Here is a 16,379-nt window from a genome sequence, read left to right as displayed (position 1 = left end):
AAATCAACACATAGATCTCCTGTTCGTAGATCTTGAACCGAGTGATGTGAACGTTGAAATGTGTCGTCTGATCCCCAGATTCCTCGATAGATATGTTGTGGCCGTTGATGCACGACGGGACAAGAGCTCACACCTGGTTCCCATTCCCAACAACACCCCCAGCTTCCTTCCAACGGCTAATTCCCTCAATTTTAAATAAAGCCCTACCAAGCTTCCCAACAAAACCATCTCTCTCTCTCTCTCTCTCTCTCTCTCCATGGCCTCATCCGAGTCCTTGTCGCCCTTCTGCCTCGCCCTTCTCCTCGCAAGCATTTTGGGAAGCTCAGAAGCAAGGGACTTCTTGGTCGGAGGCAACGACAACGCGTGGCGAGTCCCACCCAACACCTCGGATTCCCTCAACCAATGGGCCGAGAAGAATCGTTTCCAAGTCGGCGATTCCCTCGGTAACCTTCTCCGCTCCTTACATCCATCTTTCCCAGGCAAGAGAAACAAGACACTGACAAGTCTCCAATCTCCTGCACGCCAGTCTGGAAGTACGACGCCGCGAAGGACTCGGTACTGCAGGTAACCAGGGACGCCTACCTGGGCTGCAACCGCTCAAGTCCGGTGGCGGAGCACAAGGACGGGGCGACCGTCGTGAGGCTGCACCTCCCCGGAGCGAACTACTTCATCAGCGGAGCAGCAGGCGCCTGCGAGGAGGGGGAGAAGCTGATCGTGGTGGTGATGTCGGAGCGCCACTCGCTCCGCGGCCTCGCTACGGCGCCGTCCCCGGCGGAGTCCGAGGGACCGGCGGTCGCTCCGACCAGCGCCGCTCGGAGGGCGGTGGTTTTCGGGAGTGGCATGGCATGCTCTCTGGTGGTTCTGGGGATGCTGATGTGAACCAAGCTTTCGCAGCTACCGTGTTACGTCGGTCCTGATGAGGCTGCACGAATTTTGATGTTTTAGTTCTTGCATTGAATTTATTTTATTATTATGTGACGCGAAGCTCGGTGCAGCGCAAAAGCCATTAAAATATCAACTGTGCTGCCACCCCCTTAAAACGCCCTTAAGTCCACGTAACCATCTCCTTCCTCGCGGCTCACGCGCGTCCCCACGAACGGATCATCCAGTTGCCACGTTTCGAATCCGCCATGCACGTACGAACGTGGCACCTAAAGCCAAGCTGCTCCCTTCACTGCAAGGGCAGAGATCGAGAGAGAAGCGATGAGCAGAAAGGAGAGGGATGCGAATCGGCCACCGGCCGACTCCTCCGCGTCGTCCTCGGAGGTGGTGCACCAGCGGCGCAAGATGCCGCACAGCCCGACCACCATGGCCGTCGGCGGTTTCATGGTCGTCGCCGCCATCGGCTACTTGGAGCTCTACTACAAGGCCGAACGACCAAATCCAAGTATGTCAAGGCCCCCTCATCTAGCGTATAAGCTTTCAAGCTGATGCATTGCTAAAATTCATGGCCTTGAAAGAAAAAGTGAAATCTTCTTGACCTATGTAGGATGATATTGCATGACAATTTGAACATGACATGGGTATGGACTCTAACTCGTATAATTTTTCCGCAACCCACTTTTTGATGAAAAGAACACAGCCTTGAAAGGATGTCATATACAGTGACCTTAATCCTACAATTTCAAGAAGCATCATCATCAGTTGAACACCAGCTACATTGAAATATCAAGGAAAAAAGAGTAAGAGTGGATCTAAATAAGAAGATAAAAACTCACCCCACACTGTAATTTTCTTTTAAGTGGAACATCCATGACTACAAAATTGATTCCAGATGAGCTGACAGTTGACCGTGATCTTTGCTTCAGAACACCAATATGAGTCGAGAATCCTCAGTCTATCTTCACTGATGAATAAATCAACCTTGTAAACCAGACGCATGCACAGAAGCCAATTGTGCCTGTCAGCACAAAGAAGGCATAAGAAGCAATCAACATATATCCCAAGTACAGAATTCCAGAGGCTGGCTTGGTGATCTCCAGATTTGTGAAGAAGTAGAAGGTTGCATAGAGGAAAAGATGAAGAGCAGAAGATCCAGACGTCAGGTAGGATCTCCACCACCACAAATAATCCTCACTGCACAGCTGGAAATAGCATAGCACGATTGTGATCTCCGCACAGGTGATAATGAGAATGATAAAAGACAAGGAAGAGGAACCCGAAGAAGTGGTAGAACTGATTAAGCCAGATTGAAGTAAGGATGAAGAAGAGCTCAATGAAAACAGCTCCAAAAGGGAGAATGCCACCATTTAGTATCGAGAAATTGGCCTGTTCATGTACAAGCCTGTTCTGGTATCTGCCTGGGAATCTTGTTCGGCTTCGCGGGATCCTCGATTGCAGGCTTCTTGAAACCAACATAGCTTCCAACAAACACGAGGCACGGATATACCAAACCAAAGTAGTACAAGAGCAAACATTAAAGGGGACAGCTTATCAGATGAGAAATTTTCTCAACTGCAGATGAGATTTTCTTAACTGCACGAGAAAATCTTGCTGCTCAATTGAGAAAAATCTTCTCTTTTACTATATATAAATCGACATTATATGACATTAATTGATATATACTTTCTCTTTACCTTTACAATTTTACTATTCATTCTATCATTTTATCATGGTATCAGAGCAATAAGAAAAGAGGTGCGAACCTCTGCCTCCGGCCAGCAACCATCGTCGCTGCAGCCACATTCCCAAATAAGACTCCGCGATTAGTCCTCATCTTCCTCACTGTGGCAGTCTTCATTGATCTACCACAAAAGTAGACTTGAGGAGATCGAAGGGGACGCCTATGCCTTCAATAGGCTACATGCTGGGCGATTCGGCGCTCTCCTCTGCGTATACATACAGTTGTGCCATACACAGCACTGCGTGGATCGCTGCTACGTGCACGAACTCAAGCCACCGCAATCACCCACCTCTCACCTCCCACCTTCCACTCCTACCAACGCCTCTGCCACCGCTATCTTCGCCTCCGACAACATCGTCCTCACTGCTTCCAACGGCATCCTATGGCAACGTTTTGATCTTCCTATGGAGACACTCCTACCGGGTCATGTCTTGGTCCTAGCGAGGACCTTGTCTTGGTGTCGGCCTACCATCCCTTTCTACTGTTACCAAACAATCTTTGCAGTTCTCTCCCGTTGCCTCTGGTCGGTGATCGGGGCAGCCACTTCATCCTACTCCACCTTTGCCTCAATAAGTAGCATTTGGAATCTTTCTATACCACTTGCTGCATCACTGCATCGCTGCCCAAAATCCTAACTGTTGATATGCTGCACAAAGATCTGCTATTGTCTTACACAAAGCTAACCTTCTCCTTCAACAAAGACCTCGTTTGTCTTACACCACCACCACCTCTTCTTCCTTGATCATTGGCGTTGCTGCAACCTTTTACCTACTTCCATATGTCATCATCATCTACATCTGATGCTCTAGTTGTTGTCGTAGGGAACCATAGTACTTTCCCACATACAAGCCTTATTTCCATCAATGTAGCAACCTTCATCCTCTTCAAATTATCTAAAGGTGGCAACTATGCATCCTAACGTACTCAATTCTCTAATCTCCGATTTGGCTATGATCTTCTAGGCTATATCGATGGCTCCCTTCGTTGTCCACCGGCAATCCTAAACATCCCAGGAGCACCTAGTCTAGTACCAAATCTAGACCACAAACTATGGTTATGCCAGGATCGTCTCATCCTCCAAGTAATTCAAGCCTCGATTGCTGGATCCCTCGCCTCGCTCATATCTTCATGTGACATTACTGCCGAAGCCTAATGTAAGTTGCAAACTACCATGGCGAATAGTTCACGCACTCGTATACTTAGTCTCCTATCTAGTCTCATGACAATTAGACAAGAGGGAAGTCCTGTTACTGATTATCTACACAATATAAATGTTATCATCGATAATTTGGCCTTGATAGATCATTCTCTCATTGATGAAGAAATCACTGTTCATATCCTCAATGGCGTCGGCAATGAGTACAAGGAATTGGCAACAGTAATACGGGCATGTGACTCATCAGTGTCTTTCGAAGAACTCTACGATAAGCTGATTGACTTTGAGATATATCTAAAGCATGAAGACAAATTACCAAGATCATCCATCATAGCTCAAGTGAGAAGGGGCAATCCGTATAATAAGACTGTCAACAAAGGTTTGACTAAGATACCTCCTAAACCTATGAGCTCCAAACAAATCATACCTCCTCAACATCATCAATATTCCAATCACAACACCCAAGGCGGCTACTTTACTTCTTAGCAATCCTAGCGCCCTCACCACCAGTAAAAAGTTGTGTGCCAACTATGTGACAAAGTCGATCACTCTGCAAAGATCTGTCAATCTCGACCCAGACTCCCTACTCAATCACATTGGCCTTAAGTAAATCTCATGACTACTCTAAACACTAGTGATCAAAATTGGATCGTAGACTCTGGTGCATCCCATCACATCACATCTGATCTACAGAACTTGTCCGTCCACAACAACTACAGTGGAAATGAAGACATTATCATCGGTGATGGTAAAGGAATTCCTATTACTCATACTGGTTCTACAATGCTTAATTCACCTGCTATAATTTTTACACTCGATGATGTTTTGTGTGCACCTCACATTAAACGAAATCTCATTTTCGTTTCTCAATTTTGCAAACAAAATAATACCTCCATTGAATTCTTTCCTAACTCATTTCTTGTCAAAGATTTGAGCATGGGAGCATCCTTAGTCCAAGACTAGAGTAAAGACAATGTTTATGAATGGCCATCAGTTACACAAATAAAACAGCCCACTGTCTACTCCTCAGTTGTAGCTCTAATTGATGTGTGGCATCGTTGTTTCGATCATCCCTCACTCTCTATCCAAAATAAATTACTTTCTCGTTATTCTCTTCCTACTCTTAAGAATACAAGTATTATCACTCATTGTGATGTTTGTCTCAGTAATAAAAGTCATAGACTTCCTTTTGGCACTTTGATAATCGCACCACCACCTCAAGGTATGTCATTTTTCTTGGGTCTAATCCAATCAGTTAGAGTTCTAAGAAGCAAAAGATAATCGCCCGGTCTACAACTGAAGTTGAATATCATGTCATCGCTATCGCTGCTGCTGAACTCAATTGGGTTACAAATCTCCTCAAAGAACTCAAAGTCAGCTCTATCCTTACTCCTGCAATATATTGTGATAATGTTGGAGCTATCTACCTATGCGTCAATCTAGTGTTCCACTCATGCATGAAACACATTGCCATCGACCTTCACTTCGTATGAGATCAAGTTGTCAGACGTCAACTTCGTGTCTCTCATGTTCATACGGATGATCAACTAGCAGACTCACTCACGAGCCTCTAGCTTACAAATTATATTTATTGTATTGGTCCAAGATCGGTATCCTTGACACGAGCTCGATCTTGCGGAAGCATGATAACATATGAGAGATTTCCTCAACTGTATAAGAAAATCTCGCTACTCAGTTAAAAAAAATCATCTCTTTCACTATATATAAATAGACATTATTTGATACTAATTAAGATATAATGTCTCTTTACCTATATAATTTCACTCTTCATTCTATCAATTTATCAAGCCCAAGTGAGCATTCAAGACGAAGAAGATAGCTGAAACGATAGCAGGAAAAGTGAATGCCGTCAACCGATAAAAGACCCAAAGTAGGAGAATAGCTGCCAACAGTCCCCCTCTGTTTGATGGTGAGAGGAAGCCGAGAACTGCAAAAATCACGGTCACCAGTAGCATACCAAAGAACTGAACACCTGTTCCAACATATACGCACAACAAATCTGAGTTGGTTGGAGCCCTGAATACATCCCCATGAACTAGCTTCCACCCTGTCACTTCTTGGGTTTCAAGCTGGTTGTACTTGGAGGCATCTCTGTACAGTGTTCGCAGCATGATCATAGCCACCATGGCGGAGAGGAATAATTGACTTTGATACGGCCATAACTCTGACGCTTTGGATTCGAACAGACCAGAAATAATAATAATAAGAAAAAAAAAACCACATATACATTTCTCCATAATAAGTGTTTTAGCATTAATTTCTCTAAATTTAAATTTAGCATATATGTACACATATGTATAATACTAAAACTTGTATATATATATATATATATATATACCATTATAATTAATCTATGTCATTTGACTATAATTTGATTTTAATTAAAAGTTCTAATAATTAATATATATTTTTTTATAAAATTAATAAAATATAGTTATTTTAGGTCTTATTTTTTATCTTTTTTAACTTAGATTAATTAACTAATTAATTTTAATTAATTGTGGTTAACCCGAGTTTCTTTTGATGGATATATACTCTATTTTCATATTTTGAAAGGACACTTAATTAATAATTATAATATACAGTATTGAATATTACTCAATTATGGTTTATTTCATAGCTTCTCCGAGTTAAGTCATAAAGCCTGTCCCTGTTCGTTCAAGAACTCATCATCCTTTGGGCTTGACATTATTCTGGGCCATTGGAATTCAAGATTGGCCCATCATTTGTTCTAAGTTGCTCTCGCAATGTATCTCTCTACATTCATATGTGCAACTTGATTTGCCCAAGTCAGGAGCATCATTCTTGTTGTACATATCATAGAGATGATACACTAATAAAATCACATTTCCATATAGCTCATAATTAATACATATTTGGCGAAGAACCTAAGAACTAACTAGGGATCAAGATCAATTGATTAGTTTATGTAGTTCATTATTTCTTAGACAGAGTCAAGATTTGTATTTAGATAAAATATTCAATATTTATTAAAAAAAATCATCTATGTCAATCCCAAGCTTTAATTAAAAGGACGATGGGTTACATTAGGTCATTGATAACTAGCGTAAAACTATGTTAGATCTCATGAACATATATCTTAATCGATTTCGAGTTAGGTTATTACTCAGAAGTGATGCAAGATACTTTCACCATTTAGATATCCCAAACTACAAACGATGGGCTAAGAAGTCATTCAGAAGTAACCCATCACATCCGTGCTTGGATGTAGTGCTAGGTACGAAAGAGTTCTCACATTATTTTACACTAATGAAAGTAAAAAAGTTAGTTTAAGAACAAAAAAATTATATTAGTAACTTAGAATATATAAACATTTTTAGAGAAAAGATTAGAATTGATAGACACTATGATTAGAAGAAGAATAAATATTATTTTCTTACAATAGACTATGTAATTAAATGTAAACCTTAAAAACTATATACTTTAGATAAAGTAGGATAAAAATTAAATATATAAAATATAATTTTAGTAATTTTAGAAATAGATAAAAGAATATAGTTAAGTTGAATGGACAAGAAATCCCTTTAAGTAGAAGTTTTAGGTATCTTTGATCAATTATTCAACAAGATAGAGAGATCGATGAAGATATTATTCATAAAGTAAAAATAAAATAGTATATATATATATACATACATATATATATATATATATATATATATATATATGTATATATATATATATATATATATATATATATATATATATATATATATATATATACATACATGTATATATATATGTATATATATATATATATATATACATATATAAATATACATATATGTATGTATATATATATATATATTTGTATATATATATATATGTATATATATATATATATATATGTATATATGTATATATATATATATATGTATATATATATATATATATATGTATATATATATACATATATATATATATCGTTTGTGTTGTTAAGATAAGAATATTAAGATCGATGGGGTTATTAAAAAAGTTAGAAAAAAAATATTCTTATTCGTGAATAACTAAATATCACTTTGATAGATGATAAAATGAGATAAAATCATTTAAGATTAAATGATATAAGCATATGCTCAGGATGCTTAAAAATATTTAGGTATTCTAAATTTAATTAAATATATAATTTTTACATATCTCAACAATAATAAAGGATCTATATAACAAACCCAAAATAGTTAAAATCTATATTTTATTTATTATTATATTTAATATTTATTAATAATTAATTAGTATAGGTACTATCAGGAAAGATAAGAATTTATGTGTTTCTAATTTATCTAAGGATATTATCTTATATACAACTCAGAACAATTCATGCACTCGACTTTAAATAGTGAAATATTACCGTGCATTAAAAATAGAATATCTATGAACAAGCCTGCATAAAATAAAGCTTCAAGAAAAAAATCCAATAAAAGAAACCTTCCAGTATCCATCTCTATCTCCATCTAGTTCCATCCTTCTTTGATCACTTCTTGTTTCATTTGGGGCATTAAATTATTCATATGTGACCTTTACATAAATTTAAAATATTTGGTATTGCTAAGCACATCTACCCATTGAAATCAGAAAATTTCATAAGAACTTTTTGTTTACTTTTTGATTACAAACAAGGGCCACATCAATCACAGAATTCCTCCACTTTTAATCCAAATGTTGCATCATTGAACATCCATGACTTAATTCTAGGTATGAAACTTTTATTCCTCCCTTCATTCACTCACTCATTCATCAAATAGTATAAAAGATTTATCATGTAGGTAGTGCTTTTCAAGTATATACCACATAAAGCTAGCATTGATATGACATATAACTATACAAGAATAGTTTGGATTAGATATGTTCTTATCTGATGGTTTATCATATAGGATTAGGCTCAGTGGAAGATGCTAAAGGCCTAACAAAAGCATATACGATATATTTAATAGCCCATTTCCGTATCTTCTCCTCTAAAAATACCTGATAAAAGCGTAGATTATTTGTTGTTGTACCTTAGTGATGATACGGAACACTAGTGCAAGTAGCATTTGCCTTTACAACCATTAAAATAGCTACTATATCTATGGCAAGAATATAAATGAAGCCATATACTTGTTCTTGAGATAAACATAGTATATAGAAGTGTTGTGATCACAAACGATTCGAGTAAAAGGCCATCGATGGACACAATTAATTCATAAGCCTACGAGAAAGATGTATTGATCACTTATTAGGATTGATAGGTGTGGAAGATGCAGCCGATGTTGCATACAGTATTAACTAAAAGCTGTTTTCTTCATTTGTTGTTGGATAAAATTAGTTTAGGTTATAATGTTTCCCATTTATTGGCCATATTGTCTTTTGCGGGTCAACACTATCTCTTCCACTCCATAATTTTTAGCACTTGATGATGTTTTTTTTTTTTTTTGAAATTAATTTTATCACCAAGAAAAAGGTAGTCAAGTTTTCATACAAAGATTGAGCATATATATATATTGAAATTAATAAACTTAATTTTATAAATTAAATTGTTTAATATAGCCATTTAGGTGTTTTTTTTTTTTTGAGAAAGGGACACAAAGTTTGGGCCACAAGATATAAAAGAAGAAACCCTAATTTGTAAATAGGATTTAAGAGAAAATGATCCATCATAAAGATAAATGAACGCATAACTATGTCTTCATCTTCTATTTAAGTTAGGAAAACTCTTATCAAAGAATTAATTTCTTAGAAACACAAGAAAATTAGACTATATGTGTGTGTAGATTGGGCCAATTTTATCATAAATTATAATTGAACAACATCTTATAATTAAACATCGATAATAGCTGTTTTCGGTGAATTCTATTATCCAATTAAAATCGATTATATGTTGTGTATTTGTTATAAATAAATAAATAAATACATGATGGTAAGAGTTGGAACCCAAGTAGTCTGAGCGGTTAATATATATAGATAGATATGATACGAAGACCATACTACTCTTCTGTGATTGCAGGATAAGAGCATGCAGAATGATCATGATGAACTGGGAGCACCTCATGTTCATTGCATATAATACACAGCTCAGTGGTGCAGCAGTGGGCATGATTTGAGGAATGATTCTGCTCTAAGTTTCTAACTTTTGAGATCTAACAATGGAAAATTAGATCTCATTTCTGAACAACTTAGATAGTGGCATCTTTTTCCTAGTGTTATTCCTTTTCCCTGTCAGTAAATCTAGTTGAGATCATGCCAGAAAACCTACGCCAAAGATGACGAAGAATAGCACAAAGAACGAAAGACTAGTCTCCAAAAAGCATGTTTTAACTAGCTGTTAATGATTTGGTGTGTGGTGGAGATCATGTATGAATGATATCCTTGTTATAGGTTGATATGTTCTTGGAGGACCACAAGAAAAGAGTTCCAAAACTTTTGCCTTTAGACTTGGACTTGATTGAGAGAAAGAGAGACAGAGAGAGACACGTGCTTTCATGTGTCAGCATCACATGTAATACTGCAAAAACAATGGAAGACCAAATGCAAATCTTGACGCATTAAAACGCAAACTCAATATTAATCTTCTTCCCCTTTCGGTGGAAATTTATGGAGGGCCATCGATCGGTCTGAGAAGACGCATGAACCATGCACGCTACCAGCTTCATCCATGTGGGTCTCCCTCTTTTTGACCCGGGCAGATAAGTCAACCAATAGCAGACAAAGCCCGGCACACTGCCACGTCATGATTACTGACGCGCGGACGGACCCCACCGCTGGATGAACTCGTGCCTCTGCCAGCATATCTGACGATGATGGGATGCATGCATGAGGCATGTGGCGCCAAGAACGAGATGGCCCCACGGATCATTTAGCTTCCCGCTTCCTCGAGAACCAAACCCGTTGATGGTGGAGGTTAAGCAGCAGGAAGAGGGATTCTCCATCCATTGCCAACCATTACCATCTGATTCTGCTTTCGGATCATACATCCAGCAGCTGTTGCAGCGTGGTTTCCAGGATCAAGTTTGATTGGATAACAGGGACTCTCACTGTACGATAGCTATTGTGTTGCACTTGCCTTTCACTCAATTATTGCCTTCGGACGCAGCTAAGTTAATGGGCAACAATGATTAAGCGGAAGAGCGGCGGTACATGTTTGGCGATCAACCAATTAGTTTATATGAGCAAAATGTCCCTTGTGATCTTTCCCTGCGGCTGGATGGTGGGAGAGGGTAGTTTGCAGTGCCTACATATATCTATATCAGCAACACGATTCTCAAGAAATGTGTAGTGTTTGACCGAAGGAATAAATGTAGGAGATAAATACTACATGTGTCGAAGAAGGTAAGAATCGTATCTGACATAGGGATGTCAGTGAGCTAGGCTTAATTAGACTAGCGGATACACCACCTGTGGGCAAAGTGAGACCTCATTCATGCAGTTTGGACTGGGAATTAATGGCATGAGGCACTCACAACCTTCCTCATCCGACCATGCCATATCTGGTGCAAACATTGCATGCTTGTTGAGGCCAATATAGGGCCGACTGATGATTGGAGAAAGACTGCCTTAACAGTCATGGAAGTACGTATATGCATGACCATATCTATCCATGTTGTTTTCATGTTTTGCATGCATGAGTTGGTGCTGCTTGTGCGACTAGTCTGCAGAGAGGCATAACTTTTTAAGTCCATTTCGGAGTCTTCAGAACCTTTCGATTTAATATGCTCAGCGATGATGCTGATGAACACTTGTTAGTCTGTACAGATCGGAGTATTAATCTGTACATCGATGGTTCTTCGAAGCAAATAAGGCATCATCTGGTAAAAATGGGTGACAAGAAAGATGCATGAAGTTGGTGCTCAGGTCCTCGTTGCCTTTCCTCTGATATGACGGCATTCTTACAAGCATGTTTGACGGGTCACTCGGCAGCTGGATTTTGATTGGATTTGGAGGTGACCTCGGTGCTATTATATGTCATGTGATCGATCAGTGGAATTCTATTCCGTGGTAGTCATTCCTAGACTTCTCATAGTGGGGTGGGGTGCTTTGCTTTTCTTTATCTTTTACGAAAGACGGCTGCATTAGAACATCTAAAGAGGAGTCGAAAAGCTTGTCGAGTTTAACAGCATTGGTGATTTCATGCATTCTGCACTCGTAGCTCCAATTCCAGTCATGGATGTGGCTCAAGACAAGTATACGTATGCCCTGTGTGAGTCTGTGGATACGTGTACTGTGGGATACATGAAACAGAACCTAAGACTTGAACCACAAGAAGCCATTAAGGGTTTAACGTGAAAGTAACATTCATTTCTCATGAGTGTCTTTTACAAAAAATCCCACGCCACAGGATTGGCCATTAGTACGCTACCTGTTCCTTGGGGGTTGCGAAGTTTCCAATAGATGGAGAAAGATTAAGAGATGTGAGATTCCGGCTACATCACTCCACAGCACATAACAATGCAGAGATTGTTTGTCATGGGTAGATGCAAAGGAGATATGCTCACCTTTATCTTCAAAAGGAGAAAAAAGCAGTGACAAAGAAATTGTAGAGTAGTGTATATGCAAATCTAATCACATATTCAGAGAGGGAATATATGGGGGAGGAGGGACTTAAATGGTGTGCAGGTCGCCATTTTTTATGGTAATCCGGTTTACCAACATCTTATCATTATATTCCCATCTAAACCCTCTCGCCACATCCTTTCGTTAGTCTTGATGTGCTCTTATCTCCCTATAAAAGCGCATCAATCTTGATGAGCCTGAGGTCTACATACATACACAGAGAGAGAGAGAGAGAGAGAGAGAGAGAGAGAGAAAGATGATAAGAGTGAGGGAGTTCGATGTGGAGAAGGACTTGAAGGCTGTGGAGGAGATGGAGAGCCGATGCGAGGTCGGTCCAACGGACGCTGGCGCCGGCAGCAACAAGAAGAAGAAGAAGAGAAGCATGTCTCTCTATGTGGACCTGTTAGGCGATCCCTTGTGTCGCGTCCGCCATGCGCCTGACCACGTTATGCTGGTTGCTCACCTTGCCTTCTCCGTCGAGTCCACCTCTCCTGGTGCTTGTTCCGATCTATAACTTTGGCTCTGCTGGCATGTAGGTAGCGGAGTACGGGGAGAAGAAGGAGATGGTGGGGGTGATACGGGCGTGCATTAAGATGGTGACGAGGGGACGGACATCCTCCGGCTTTCTCCCTGCCTACGTCAGGATCGCTTACATTCTCGGCCTCCGAGTCTCTCCCTTTCACAGGTGGGTGATTCAGTAGGCCTTCTGTTGGTTGAATCTTTCCATAACCTATATATGTTTGCTTGTATTAATCTCAAGAACAACGTATAGATGGCAAAGGAGGATGGAAGTACTGTCTGCCATTCCCTTCACCTATTGGTGAATGATCTTTTCAATAAGAAGAATGGAGAAACATAAGTGATTCTGTAGCTCTTCTCCCTTGATTTCTGCTGTAGACACAGTCTAGATTGGTGTCGTATCCAATGCAGATCTGCAACCCGAGCCACAGTTCCCATAATCCGAGTGACTATCCAATAGGCCCCAAAGGGAAACATGATAGCAGGATAAAGATGCCGGCCGTGTATAAGCTGCACCAGTATCGGAAGGCCAACAAGAGGAGAGAACAGTGACGCAGGTACAACAATGTACTTGGCGTCACAAGCTTTAGTACACCAAATGACCCCACACAGCAGATCCAGCAGCAGTCCATGGATCAGGACGAAGCCCCGGTAGAAGAGAGAACAGTCGGCGTCTTTGTTTACATGGATGGTTGAGATGAAACCTTCAGCTTGAGATGTTGAAGAAGGTCAATAGGTTCTTACGACCTTCCCCTGTTTCGGTTGGTCCATCACGAGTCTATAAGATAGTGAGAGGGTGTGCTCGGGCACATGGACGGTCGTCTCACATAGAAAAGGAGAATCATATATATACACACACACACAGACTATGTATAAAGAGACGGGAGGGAGATAAAGCCCATCGAACTTTGTATGGGACATCAACATGTACGGCGTTCGGGGAAGATGTGGATGGGAAAATTGGAGATGACTAAGTGTCGGTGTCCGTCCACGGATTAGTCCAAGAATGCACCCATTTGTTTCAGGGGCAGCAGCTGTTCTTCGACCTGCAAGCCAAAGAAGACGACGACAACATTGATGATAGGAAACATGAATAATGTTGTGTTGATTTCTGTTTTTTGATTTTTTGTTTTTGGTAGCGAGTGCTGTGTTTTCAACTCAGTTATTACGGTGAGTCGTGTGTCATACTCACTCGGTTCTTTTTCTGACTCGTCCGAGTTCGCAGGCGGCTGGGAATCGGGACGAAGCTGGTGGAACGAGTGGAGTTATGGTGCGCGGCGCGCGGCGCGGAGTACGCGTACATGGCCACTGATCCGGCCAACTCGGCCTCCCTCAACCTCTTCACTCGCCGCCTCTCCTACTCCCGCTTCCGCTCCCCGGTCCTCCTCGCCCACCCCGTCCACTCCCATCTCCTGCCGCTGTCCCCCTCCGTCGCCGTCCTCCGCCTCCCTCCTTCCGCTGCCATCGCCCTCTACTCCCGCCTCCTGCCGCCCTCCGCCGTTGAGTTCCTCCCCTCCGACCTTCCTACCCTCCTCTCCCACGACCTCACCCTCTCCACCTTCCTCGCCATCCCCTCCTCCTCCTCCGCCTCTTCCGTGATCACCACCAACGCCTTCTCCCTTTCCGACCTCCCCTCCTCCTTCGCCATCATGAGCCTGTGGGACTCCACGCGGGTCCTCCGCCTCCGCGTAGCCGGGGCCCCGCCGGCCGCCCGCGCCGCCCTCGCCCTCCTCCGCACCGTCGACGCCAGGGCCCCCTGGATGCGGGTCCCCTCCATCCGCGACATCTTCAGGCCCTTCGGGGTCTACATCATGTACGGGCTCCACATGGCGGGGCCCGAGGGGCCGCGGCTGATGCGGAGCCTGTGCCGGCTGGCGCACAATGCGGCGGTGGCCGACGAGAACTGCGCCGCCGTGGTGGCGGAGCTCGGACGGGGCGACCCGGTTCGTGCAGCAATCCCGCACTGGAAGCGCTTCTCCTGCGAGGAGGACGTGTGGTGCATGAAGAGACTACGCGGCGGCGGCGACGACGCGATCCACGGCGACGACTGGCTCGCCTCGCCGCCGACGACGGACGTCATATTCGTGGACCCCCGCGAGTTCTGAGCCATGGATCGGATGGTCGTCATCCATCGTCTCTTCTCTCTTCTTCTTCTTCTCCGTCGTCGCATGTCTTCTTCATGTTTTGGTGTACGTACGATGATGAAGACTGCGCATTGTAATGTCACTGCCAAGCTTCGAACGATTCGGTGCCCGAATTACTCGAGTCGAGTCTTCATGCACAAAATTTCCTGAAATCAAATGGAGCATTGGGACTCACAATTTCGTGGTGATCTGTGGATTTCCAATCAAATTCTTTAAAATAATTGAAGCTCGGATCGATTAATTTGAGGTGGTTGGGAGCTGAAGTTACGTGATCGAGATATATCCATCTTGAATTCGTACAACGAATCGAATCTACACAACATCTCCTCCTGCCATTATTGGCATGGAAAAGACAACCTCCTTGTGAGCCCGATCGCCTCCAAATGATTTGGACCATCCGAGCCAATCCCACCATTCGATCAATCATCGAGGGAGTGGGGGGAACAGTGCAGTCAATGAAGACGGGGATGGATCGGTTGCAAGTTGTCTAATTGATGAAGATGGATCGAGGTCGAGACTGACGACGAAGGCGATGGTGGTGGTGGCTCTTTGTGGATGGTGTTTTATGGTCGCCATGGCCGATCGGGATGCTCACTCGTGGGACGATTTGTTTGCCGATTGTCGTGAGGTTCGATAATGTCGAAATGGTGTACGATTCGTGTGAGAGATCGAGGACCACAACTTGCACGACGATAAGTGGGGCCATATGTGATGGGTTGTTGCCCTCACTATTCTCGTAGCAGTTTGTGTGGCTAAGTTATGCATATAACGCCATAAACTAATAGAAAATGAAACATGTAGACATTCCTAAATATGTAAAGGAAATACGAAATATCAATTTTTATATTTATTTATAGCTTTATTGTAGATATAATTTTCTGAATATTATATATATATATATATTCAGGGGTTTTTTTTGGTCCACTTGAGTCCTATTTTTTGGTTCTCTTAACCCACTTAAAATCCCCTTTCTAAAACAAACAAAAAAATCTGCTAAAATTGGACTTAATACCTAAACGAAGTTGTCATCCTGCTAAAATTGCCAATACATCTTTTGGCCAATCAGATCCGGTCGAAGGTGGGCCCCATTGCTTGAGGAGTCCTATCAATATATGGAGCCAAAACAAGCCTCTCTCTCTCTCTCTCTCTCTCTCTCTCTCTCGCAGAGGAGGGTGTGAGGCCAAAAAAGGGTCTCCGCCGGGATCGAGTTATCTTTGACTCGCCGGGCGTCGCATTATGCAGCCACTGCACGGGAAGTACGTAGATGGGACGCTAATCATGCGTGACATGAAACTATCTGCCGCTCCTCAAGCTCGGAGAAGGCATCTTCGGCTGGGAATCCAGGACGACCCGAGAAGACAACAAGGGACGTGAT

The 16,379-nt window shown here is 41.9% G+C and overlaps 2 protein-coding genes, 1 long non-coding RNA gene and 1 pseudogene across 3 annotated transcripts; 2 read left to right on the top strand and 2 right to left on the bottom strand.

Moving 5' to 3' along the window:
* Window positions 1-21: 21 nt before the first annotated feature.
* Window positions 22-1,035, top strand: LOC135634232 (early nodulin-like protein 15). Its single transcript, XM_065144565.1, has 2 exons — window positions 22-443; window positions 527-1,035. Exons 1-2 carry the CDS (start codon window positions 257-259, stop codon window positions 877-879), a joined length of 540 nt encoding a protein of 179 aa, XP_065000637.1. The 5' UTR covers window positions 22-256; the 3' UTR covers window positions 880-1,035.
* Window positions 1,036-1,832: 797 nt separating this feature from the next.
* Window positions 1,833-6,956, bottom strand: LOC135633917 (transmembrane 9 superfamily member 8-like; annotated as a pseudogene).
* Window positions 6,957-12,576: 5,620 nt separating this feature from the next.
* On the top strand, window positions 12,577-15,190 carry LOC103973879 (acetyl transferase GW6a-like). Its single transcript, XM_009388550.3, has 3 exons — window positions 12,577-12,795; window positions 12,878-13,026; window positions 14,086-15,190. The coding sequence occupies exons 1-3, from the start codon at window positions 12,598-12,600 to the stop codon at window positions 14,963-14,965; spliced, it is 1,227 nt and encodes a 408-aa protein (XP_009386825.3). The 5' UTR covers window positions 12,577-12,597; the 3' UTR covers window positions 14,966-15,190.
* On the bottom strand, window positions 13,689-14,190 carry LOC135633263 (uncharacterized). Its single transcript, XR_010494947.1, has 2 exons — window positions 14,053-14,190; window positions 13,689-13,906 (listed from the first exon to the last, which is right to left on the bottom strand). It is a non-coding gene; the product is annotated as an uncharacterized LOC135633263 (long non-coding RNA).
* Window positions 15,191-16,379: the final 1,189 nt, after the last annotated feature.

This window comes from Musa acuminata, chromosome BXJ3-3 (assembly GCF_036884655.1).
Source record: "Musa acuminata AAA Group cultivar baxijiao chromosome BXJ3-3, Cavendish_Baxijiao_AAA, whole genome shotgun sequence".
Lineage (NCBI taxonomy): Eukaryota > Viridiplantae > Streptophyta > Magnoliopsida > Zingiberales > Musaceae > Musa > Musa acuminata.
This window is presented reverse-complemented; position numbering and strand designations above follow the sequence as displayed.

Coding starts and splice junctions, on each gene's coding strand:
- LOC135634232 (XM_065144565.1), top strand. CDS start 257: ATGGCCTCATCCGAGTCCTTGTCGCCCTTCTGCCTCGCCCTTCTCCTC. Junction 444..526: donor CCAAGTCGGCGATTCCCTCG/GTAACCTTCTCC, acceptor CCTGCACGCCAG/TCTGGAAGTACGACGCCGCG.
- LOC103973879 (XM_009388550.3), top strand. CDS start 12,598: ATGATAAGAGTGAGGGAGTTCGATGTGGAGAAGGACTTGAAGGCTGTG. Junction 12,796..12,877: donor CGCCTGACCACGTTATGCTG/GTTGCTCACCTT, acceptor GCTGGCATGTAG/GTAGCGGAGTACGGGGAGAA. Junction 13,027..14,085: donor CGAGTCTCTCCCTTTCACAG/GTGGGTGATTCA, acceptor CCGAGTTCGCAG/GCGGCTGGGAATCGGGACGA.